General features: G+C 45.5%; 1 protein-coding gene across 1 annotated transcript; it reads left to right on the top strand.

The window, feature by feature from the left end:
- Nucleotides 1-551: 551 nt before the first annotated feature.
- On the top strand, nucleotides 552-9,913 carry GLRX (glutaredoxin). The gene is made up of 3 exons (XM_030848097.3): nucleotides 552-860; nucleotides 6,852-6,971; nucleotides 8,568-9,913. The coding sequence occupies exons 1-2, from the start codon at nucleotides 654-656 to the stop codon at nucleotides 6,963-6,965; spliced, it is 321 nt and encodes a 106-aa protein (XP_030703957.1). The 5' UTR covers nucleotides 552-653; the 3' UTR covers nucleotides 6,966-6,971; nucleotides 8,568-9,913.
- The last annotated feature ends 329 nt before the right edge of the window (nucleotides 9,914-10,242 follow it).

Raw genomic sequence — 10,242 nt, 5'->3', positions numbered from 1 at the left:
CAAAGAACAACAACTCCTCAGCCCCAGCTGCTGCCACAAATGAAGACGACCTGACTTTTCAGAGAGAGGTCGCGGGTCCAGATTCTTTTGTGAAATCTCCAGATGTTTAAAAGTGGGGAACTAATTCCACTAAACAGTGACCGCGACAAACAGTGCAGGCCAAGCAAGACGGGACACAGAGTCACCATCTGAATTTCACTCCTTCTAAAGAGATTTCGGCGCATTCTGTTTCTTGAATGATTCTGTTTGCATGTGTTTTTAGAAACTGTGTCTGAGACAACAAAGGTTTGACTCTGCCTTCTCCGCCCCCTCCCTGGGGCTGGGCTGCACACTTTCTGCTTCCCCAGAGAGTGACAAGACTCTGTTCCCTTCCCAAGAGCAGGCGCTCCTGAAAGGGCTGAGGACAATGACACCCTGGACATAGCTACTGATGATGACATACCAGCGGGCGTTCCTCCGAAGCTCTAGCTGCTGAATCACTCCAGACTGAAACGACTTCAGGACTGGCCCTTTAAAAATCGAGCGCGCTACCGGGCAAACTCCTCCTCCAGGGAGGTTCCTTTAAATAAGAGCCAGCTGGCCAGGGCCCCGCTTTTCTCCCAAGCAATACCTGCAATCGAGGTTTCCTCCCCAGGAGATAGCAGCCTGTGAGCATGGCTCAAGCATTTGTGAACAGTAAAATCCAGCCTGGGAAGGTAGTTGTGTTCATCAAGCCCACCTGCCCCTACAGCAGCAGGGCCCAGGAGCTCCTCAGCCACTTGCCCTTCAAACAAGGGCTTTTGGAATTTGTCGATGTCACAGCCCGCAGTGACACCAACGAGATTCAAGATTATTTGCAACAGCTCACCGGAGCCAGAACGGTGAGCCTGGGGTTTCCTTCTAAAAGGCTGGGGAGGAGGCTCCCAGATTCCTTTTTCTTGTCGGGGCTGTGAACGTGGTATGCCTGTGCCTTTCTCTAGGACACCGCTAAGGTTCTGTCTGTCACTCCAGGCGGCTGGAGGGCTGTGCAGGTGGGGGAGGGCGCCTGAGAGAGGACACTGCTTCCTTGAATGGACGGCTGGACTTCGGCCAACGGTGCTCAGATCAGAGGAGGGAGCACAGCTGACTGTGTTGGGCGTCAGGGGCAGCGGGCCCAGCAGCCGCCCAGGAGTCACTGAGGAACTATCTGGACTCTTTGTTTCAGGGCTGGGGTGGAAGGAGGCATGCAGGGGCCATGTGTGATCGGTGCGTTTCTGTTGTGCAAGAATCGCGTGCACTCTGCGTGCACAGGGCCAAGTGGGATTTGCTGTCCTTCCATCTTTTCTCTAGGCTCTCTTTAACCTTCATCTAAATCGCTCATTCTTCCCTATCTTATCTAACTCCTCCCTCTGGAAACATCTAACGGCTCATTAGTGCTCCTTAATCTAAATTATGGGATGTTTCCAGGCCTGTTAGGGAGTCCAGAGGCCAGAGCTCTGGATGGCTCTCACAATGGTTTGCTGTGTGATCCTGGTAAGTCACCAGCTCTGTGACTCTCAGGGACCTCCTGGCTGCAGCACCAGGCTGGAGGAGGTGACCGCTACATCCCTTCTTGCTATAAGTAGACAGTGGGACCCTAAGAACCGCTGTCCTTTACGTGAACAGCCTTCCTCTTCCTCAGCACCCACGGCTTCCCAGTGAGATAGCCAGCCAACCAGATCGCCAGCATCAGTTCAGGTGGTAAGTCCTGTCCCACCAGGTCACCCAAACTCCCTTTCAGGGCGCACATTCTAGGACACAGCGCTTGCAGAAGCACATATCCTAGCTCAGGTTTAGTTTGACTTACCGTGTTCTTTCTGGCTTCTCAGTGTAAAGCCTGGGAGGCTGTTCTGTTCTTCCCGCCTCTCCAGTCAGAAATCAGCCTTCTGGTGCAGGAAGAGGCAAAACACGCTACCCCCATTGCTTCCAGGGCCCCTGCTGTGAGCTGAGGACCCTCGTCTCTGGAAAGAGGGAAAGGGCAGTGTAAGGACGCCTGTGGGCCCCGCTGTGAGGCATCCCTCTGGGCCAGCGGTTCCCAAATGTTGCTGCTCATTAGAATCACCTGAAGCGCTTTTAAAAAAAAAATTCCCAATGCCCAAGTCACACCGCATGCCAATTAAATCACAATATGGGAGGGGGCAGCTAGGCATCAGCAGTTTTAAAGATCCCTAGGACATGGATACACACATTGAGTTATAAGATGAATAAGTTCTGGGGATGTAACGTCCAGCATGGTGACTATAGTTAGTAATACTGTATCGTATGCTTGCCGTTTGCTACGAGATTAGATCTCAAGTGTTCTCACCACACACACGTGCAAATGGTAGCTGTGAGGTTATGGGTATGTTAATTAACTTGATTGCGGTAATCATTTCTTAATTTAGTATATGTGTATCAGACCATGACATTGTGTACCTTAAATACACACATATTTATCTGCCAGTTATACCTCAAAAAATCTGGAAGTGAAAATAGAGTTTCTCTCCTGTCAAAAAAATAAAAAGGTAATTCTAATTTGCAACCAGGTTTGGGAGCACATCTTTCAGCCCGGCAGCACCTACTCTCTAGCAGGAAAAACAAACCACTTCACGCATTCATTCAACACCTGTTTTTTCAATTCATTGTAAAGCAACACTTTTTCTTCTAGTGGTCTTTTGTTTTTGAATTTTTCAAAATACTTTTCACAGGTTCTTGAGTCCTGAATGACATTCCTCCAAGGGGAAAAACAAACCCTTTGAAGTTGTATACTTCATGATCCCGAATAGTGAAGGGTTTCTATTAGAAGAGACTGGAAACCTTGAGAGCTGTCGCTATCTTTGCTTATCCTGGGATGCCTGTGTGCTGTGCAAATAGTAGGAGCCCAGCAAGACTTGACTGATTACAGAGACGTAGGCCTTCTATCAGGCCATGTACTGGAGAAACTGGTTCTGGTTTCGCCATAGCCACAGCTCCTAGATCAGTGCGTTCACTTATTCCTTTTCCTGATGTTCTTTCTTTATGTAAATCCAAGTTTCTGACCTCTATCATTTTCTTTTTCTCTGAAGAACGTCTTTGAATGTTCCTTACGAGGCAGCTCTTTGGGCAACAAATTCCCTCAATTTTTGTTTGTTTGAGAAAGTCTTTTTCTCCTTTGGTTTTGAAGGATAATTTTGCTAGATACAACAAATATTTTTAAGCACCTACTACACTAGGCGCTTTTCTGGACATTGGAAATACTGCCATGAACAGAACAAACAAAAATGACTGCCTTTGTGGAACTTACATTCTAGTAAATGCAATTAATAAAATAGTATGTTGGAAGGTGGTAAGTGATGTGTGCTATGGAGAAAAAAACAGACAGGAAAGGCAGGTGGGCTGTAGGCAGCAAGGTACGGTTTTAAATGGAGTCATCAGGGCCTCACTGATTTTAGTAGATCTCTAAAGGGAGTGAGGGAGCAAGGCATGCAGAAATGTAGCGGTAGGGCATTTCATGCAGTGGGAACAGCAAGTGCTAAGGTCCTGGGGTAGAAGTATGCCTGGCAAGGAGGCCTCCATGGGTGGAACATTATGAGTCAGGAGGAGGTGAGGTCCGAGAGATCACGCGGTATAGGTTGGCGAGGCCTTTCAAGCTATCACACGGAGTGTGCTTGTGACGGGAGATGAGATGCCACTGAAGGGTTTTGAGCAGAGGAATAACCCTATCTGACTTGATTTTGAAAGGGTCACTCCAGTGGCTGTGGGGAAAGAGACTACAGGAAGGCCAGGGTGAGGGTTGAAGCTGGGAGACCTCTGGAGGCTAGAGCAGTAATTCAGATGAGAAAAGATGGTGGCTTGTACCAGGGAGTAGCCAAGGAGGTGCTGCAGAGTGTTGGGAGGCTCTGAGTAACACCAGAGTGCAGGAGATGCCACCTAGCTGGAGCTGGGGCTGGAGAAAGCTCCGGGAGAGGAAGGGCCCCAGAATTCCCAAGCTTGCTTTTATGGTGGCAGTTCTCTGCTTCTTGGCAGTAACAGACTCAAGTTCCTCCGAAGAGGCGGATGGGCCAGGAGGGGAGGGCACGGAGGACGAGTCTCCCTTCCTCAGCTGCATCAACAGCTTCCTGTTTTGTCACCACAGCCTCCCACACTGTCCTGCTGCCAACTGATCACACTGACCACAGCCAACTGTTGCCTAGCCTAGAGGGTGGGTGTGAGGGCAACGGGGCCTTTCAGCTCTCAGGCAAGCCAGCTTGCGTGCCAGATGGTCTGCACAGAAGTCCGCCCTGATCATGTTTCAGGGCCTGCCTCAGGTGGCTGGGGGCTGCTGCAGAGCTGTGTGTTCCCAAAGCCTCAGTTACCGCAGGAGGAATGAACCACTATCAGTGCCAACCAGCGGTTTGCAGATGTGACCGCTGAGAGTCAGCATCACCTGGGAACTTGTCAAAATGCAAATTCTTGAGCCCCAGCCCGGATCTCCTGTATCAGAAATGTGTGGGGAAGGAGTAGAAACCTATGTTTTAACAAGCCCTCTGCAGTTCTGATGCAGGGTTCAAGTTTGAGAACAGCTATCTGAGGAGAAGACTCCTTACTCCTCAGGGCCTTCTCTCCTTACTCCTCAGGGCCTTCTCTCCAAATAACTGAACTCTAACCCCCTGGGCCAGCACCCTGGCCAAAGGTGGAGATGTGGCAAGTGGCAAGAGGAGTGACCATTGCTCAATTCTTTCTGAAAATAACAGAATTGACAGAAGTTCAAGAATGAATACATCTCGTCCTTATTGAAAGCTCACATGAGTTTTACTCATTTAGGTAATGGCTTCAACAGAAGGAGCCCTGTATTAGAATTACATTAGGATTCTGTTTTATTTACCATTGCAACTGACCACAGCCAACTGTTCCTGGGGAGATAGAAGCCAGAAGGCCCCCAGCAATTTGAGAGGTGCTTTATTTTCCCTAAAATGGCCAGATCCAGGGGGCAAGTTAGGTCTCTGACCTATGTTTCTGCATATTCTTCCAGCTAGTAAAAAAGCAACGCTGCCTTGGTGGCACTTCCACTTGCAAAGCCCCCACACAGGCGGGCAGTGCAGGCGGGACGGGCGTCACCTTGTGTGACTGAGGTGGACATTACCAGGCTTTCTCGCCAGAACACAGTCCTGTGTGCTCTTCCGCACTCTTGGGACATAGGAAATAGCCATGGCAATGGAGTGTAGGAGTCTTTCAATTGGGGGCCTTAATTTTTAAAGCCTACTTCCACCCAGACCCCCTTCTTAATAAAAATAAGGTTAAGGACTTACCTGAAATAATCCTGCCCTTTTTCTCAACTCTCACACTTAAAAAAAAAAAGTCACCTGAACATGCACCCCAATGTTCATAGCAGCATTATTGACAGTTTCCAAGATATGGAAGTCACCTAAGTGTCCATCAACAGATGAATGGATAAAGAAGATGGGGTGTATATATATATATATATATAATGGAATATTAATTACTCAGCCATAAAAAAGAATGAAATAATGCCATTTGCAGCAACATGGATGGACCTAGAGGGTATTATGCTAAGTGAAATAAGTCAGACAGAGAAAGACAAATACTGTATAATATCACTTATATGTGGAATCTGAAAAAATACAACAAATTAGTGAATATAACAAAAAAGAAGCAGACTCACAGATATAGAGAACAAACCAGTGGTTACCACTGGAGAGAGGGAAGGGAAGAGGGGCAATACAGGGGTAGGAGATTAAGAGGTACAAACTATTATGTATAAAATAAGCAACAAGAATATGTTGTATAACACGAATAATATAGCCAATATTTTATAATAAGTGGAATATAATTTATAAAAATTTTGAATCACTGTGTTGTACACCTGAAACTTATATTGTACATCAACTATACCTCAATTTAAAAATGCATCTGAATTACTATGCCTTCTGAGGAAAGTCAAAAGCTTTGGAAATATTCTTGCCGCCTTCTGTCTTTCACCTCTCCTGCCCCTTCTGGTATGTTCCTAGTGTTCTGGGAGAGGACCTGCTTGCTCCTGACCACTCAGGGTACCCGCATTGTGGTTGTTTCTTCACTGCCAGTCAGCCTTTCTGTAACATCCCTGGCCTGGAATTTGCCTGAGCCACAGTGAAAAGACTTCCTCCTCTCTCCTCCTTCCAAGAGCCACCTAGAAACCTGGAACACGCCTTACCTAGCAGCAGGGAGGGAGCCTGAGGTTGACTCAAGATGAACATGTTCAGCAGGTAGAATGACTGTGTCAGCCTGGCTGACCCTGGGCCACCCACCCATGCCAGGTGTGAAACCAAAGCAGATGCATGTCCTTGCTCCCGGGGCTGCAGCACTTAAACATCTTATGATGGGCCAGGTATTAGAGAAGGAGATTCAGACACCACCACCCCTTCCCCAGCTGAGGACAGAGCTCACAGATGAGAGAGACGACTCTAATAAACTGTGAGTCTAAAATCAGAGACAGAGAACTGATGCAAATACTTTTCCAGCTATACTTAGAGACAGACTCCTTTCTGGTTGCCATGGGTCAGTTTAAGGGCTCAGGTGTGGTCCCAGCTGTAGAGAAACCAGAATTCAATCAGGGTGGTCCAGCTGCGGCCAACCAAAACTCTTTCCCTGAAACATAGAGTAAAATTTTTAAATCCCTTTGACAAGTTAGACAATCTCACACACACAGAACATTCTATTTGAAAAGCATCTTGGCTTAAGAAGGTTCTTGAATGAATAATTTTATGCGTATAATAAAGTTCTGCCCTGAAAGAGTATACATGAGGAGGTTGTGAAGTGATTTGAAAAGCTTTGGATCATGGGAAATATTTAGAGGAAGGATAAAATGTCTAATCTAATAATGATGTTCTCTAAATGTCCTGGCTTGTTTGCTTTTTTAGGTACCTCGGGTCTTCATCGGTCAAGAGTGCATAGGTGGATGCAATGATCTAGTAAATATGCATGAGAAAGGGGAGCTGTTGACAAGGCTAAAGCAAATTGGAGCTCTACAATAATTATAGGTGAGTGACAGGTGGGACGCTGGGCCAGGAACACTGGGAGATGGTGGAATTGTACCGCCACGTTTTATTACAATCTAGGAAGGCACTCTGGATAGGGAAAGAATGATCGGGGTGATCTGAGGAACTGTGATGTCATGTATGAGTTTCCCATTTTACAAATGGGTTAATTTCATCAATGGGAGGAAAGCTTTTCACTCAACCTTCATTTAACAAATATTTATTTAGCACTTACTATGTGCCAGACACTGTACGAGGCACTGGGAATACAGAGATGAACAAAAAGATAATATGGAACTTATATTCTAGAGAGGCAGACTGATCCAAAACAAGTAAATAATTCCTGAAACAAATGAATAATTTGATAGAACATAGCAGGGGGATGGGGAGCAAATTAAGCTAATGTAGTAAGGGAAGGCCTTTTTCAGAGGGGCTGGTTGAGCTGAGACCTGATTGACAACAGGGAGATGGCCATGTACAGATGAAGCAGAAGGGCTTTTCGGGCAGAAGGAATAATAGCAAGTACAAAGGCCCTGAGGTGACAAGTATGGAATATTCAAGGAACTGAAAGCAAGACAGATCAGACTGAGTGAAGCGCAGAAAGAAGGAAAAGTAGTAACAAATGTGGGCAAGGACCAGAGCACACAGGCCATGGGAAGCAACCTAGATTATTCTAAGTGCAATGTGAAATCAAGGTAAGTTTTGCTTTACCTGTGTTCACCCTGCAAATCCATTCAATCTAATTGGCTTCCCAAATGACAAAACAGAGTTTTCTAAAATTGTAACTTAAAGGAGATCTTTGACTGAATGGAAAACCACAGGGTGATGAATTCTTCAGAAAGGAAGCAAGATACCTTTGGGGTCTGATGGACTCTCCTCCCCGCAGCTCTTGTTAGTGCAAGCTAGCTTCTAAGCAGGCCAATTGCACTGACTCACATGTGGAAAGACTCTGTTTTAGCCAAAGGAGAAAGGGGTTCAAATTAAAATGTTCTTTGAAGAGTATTTATTGCCCACTAATTAATAATTAACCCTTGAGCAATGAGTACGTATAATTTGTGGTGGTTACTCAGAATAGCAACAGGAAGTGACAAAACAAGGTCTGAAAAATGCAACTGAATCCCTTGAAATAAAATAGTCAATGTTATAAACTTTTAATCACAATTCTACAACATCATCCCCTCAAATAAACACTGTGTCTGTTTGGGTTAGCTTTCTGGCCTCACCCCATGCACAAAGCACTCAAAACCCAATTAACTGCTGTACCAAATGTTTCCTTTTCTGGAACACTCTTTAGCAATTTAGGCTTAGATGAGAATGAGAGAAAACTTACAACTTTCCTGGGAAGGTGGGAAACACCATTTCCCCAGCTACCTCTATGTTGGCATGGGCACTAGAGTCTGCCATATTCCCCAGGTCTCTTTATCTGCATTGTCCTTCCGTATATTATACTCTCAGTATTCTACTGGCAACTTGCATCTCAAGGCCATCTGTAACCGATTATGCTTAAACAGCAAGAGTAAATGTTCTGGTAATGAAAGGGAAATGAGAGGAATTGATCTTTTCCAAGAAAATCCAATTCTTTGTATTTTTTCCTAGCAGAGCAGACCCCAGGCTGATATCCCCCTTGAGAGCTGGATGGCATTGCAGATACTGACAGCACTTCCTGATGGATGGACCTGGGGCTACGTTTACCCAGCTACAGCAACTGTTTACTTAAAAGTTTGAAATATGTTAACGCAAATAAAGTGGGTGGGGGGCATTCTGGGGGCAAAAAACAGCTTTTTCTTCTTTTGACTCAGTATTAAAAGGGGACCAACTTGCCCAAAACAACAGGTCTGAGAAGTTCGATGGGTGTCTCAGGTTTCTTGTGGATTGGCCCTTTGGTTTCCAAAAAGACAAGATATGCTTAGGATTCACTCACTGACCCAAAAGATGTTCCTTCTCTTTGGCACATGTTCCTTACTACGTGTTCTCCACATGCTGGGGCTCCTCTACCTCAACACCAGTGTTTCTCAACCAAGTATATCCCAGACCTCCTGGGTTGAATCTATAGTTGGTTTTCTGCTACTGTCCAAAGATTATTTTGTTGAGTTTGACTTTATAGAATTTGTATTATGAAATCAATAGATATTCTGAATATGCTTTATCAAAGGGTATCTCCTTAGCCACCATCCCCACCCCACCTCCTACCCCCTCCTACTGTGAGAATCACTGCCGTGAACCAGTTTTCTGAACCGTGACAACTCATAGACCTCATAGGAAATATTCAACAATTCCGTGAAGGGTCTGAGCACGCAGTCTGAGAGACGCCACTGAAAAGTTAAGCACGGTTGGTCTTCATTTTGGGCCACAGGGATCAGAGGTATAAATGCAGATGCTACGATCACGTGGCAACACTCTGTTATGTAACAGGTTGTCCAGGGAATCCTGAACAAGTGTGTATTAATTTGTTTATAAGCAAAAGTAAAACATAAGGGCTTCCCTGGTGGCGCAGTGGTTGAGTCCGCCTGCCGATGCAGGGGACACGGGTTCGTGCCCCGGTCCGGGAAGATCCCACATGCCGCGGAGCGGCTAGGCCCGTGAGCCAAGACCACTGAGCCTGCGCGTCCGGAGCCTGTGCTCCTCAACGGGAGAGGCCACAACAGTGAGAGGCCCGCATACAGCAAAAAAAAAAAAAAAAAAAAAGTAAAACAAAAAATTTTAAATGTTACATAGACAACTTGTATACCCGCCTCCAAGAATATGTCTGTGAAAGTAGCCAAATTTGGGAAACTCTGTTCTAAATGATTTTCTCTCTCTCCTTTCTTTCCCCCTCACTCTATGAAAACTTAAGAATTCCTTATTGTGAAAGTTATTCTAGAATTGCAAGCTTAAGTTAATTTCCCTCTGTAGTCTCTGGTATGAATGGTTAATTTCTTCTCTAATAAAGAAGTACCCGTGGATCACACAGTGATTTTTGTCCAATTCTTTTCTAGTTCTCAAGACCTTAAGGAATGTGATTATTGCAGAATATACCAATTTAAAGTGTTTTCATGTTCAACCCCTGCAGGCGCATGCTATTGTCCTTCACTGAGTAGAAACGGTTGGTGTAATTTTGTAAATTTCATAATTTGACTATGTCAACACTAGCCTATTGAATAATGTTTAGGATTCAGTAATAGTCTTTTTCATACCACATTCCATTTTCCTATTTCTCTCCTAATACTCTCGTAGTCTTGGCTTCCTCTCCCTTCCCTTATGCACCCTAACCACTCCCTTCAACCAGATGGCTGTG

The sequence above is a fragment of the Globicephala melas genome, chromosome 3, assembly GCF_963455315.2.
Source record: "Globicephala melas chromosome 3, mGloMel1.2, whole genome shotgun sequence".
In the NCBI taxonomy this organism is placed as follows: domain Eukaryota; kingdom Metazoa; phylum Chordata; class Mammalia; order Artiodactyla; family Delphinidae; genus Globicephala; species Globicephala melas.
This window is presented reverse-complemented; position numbering and strand designations above follow the sequence as displayed.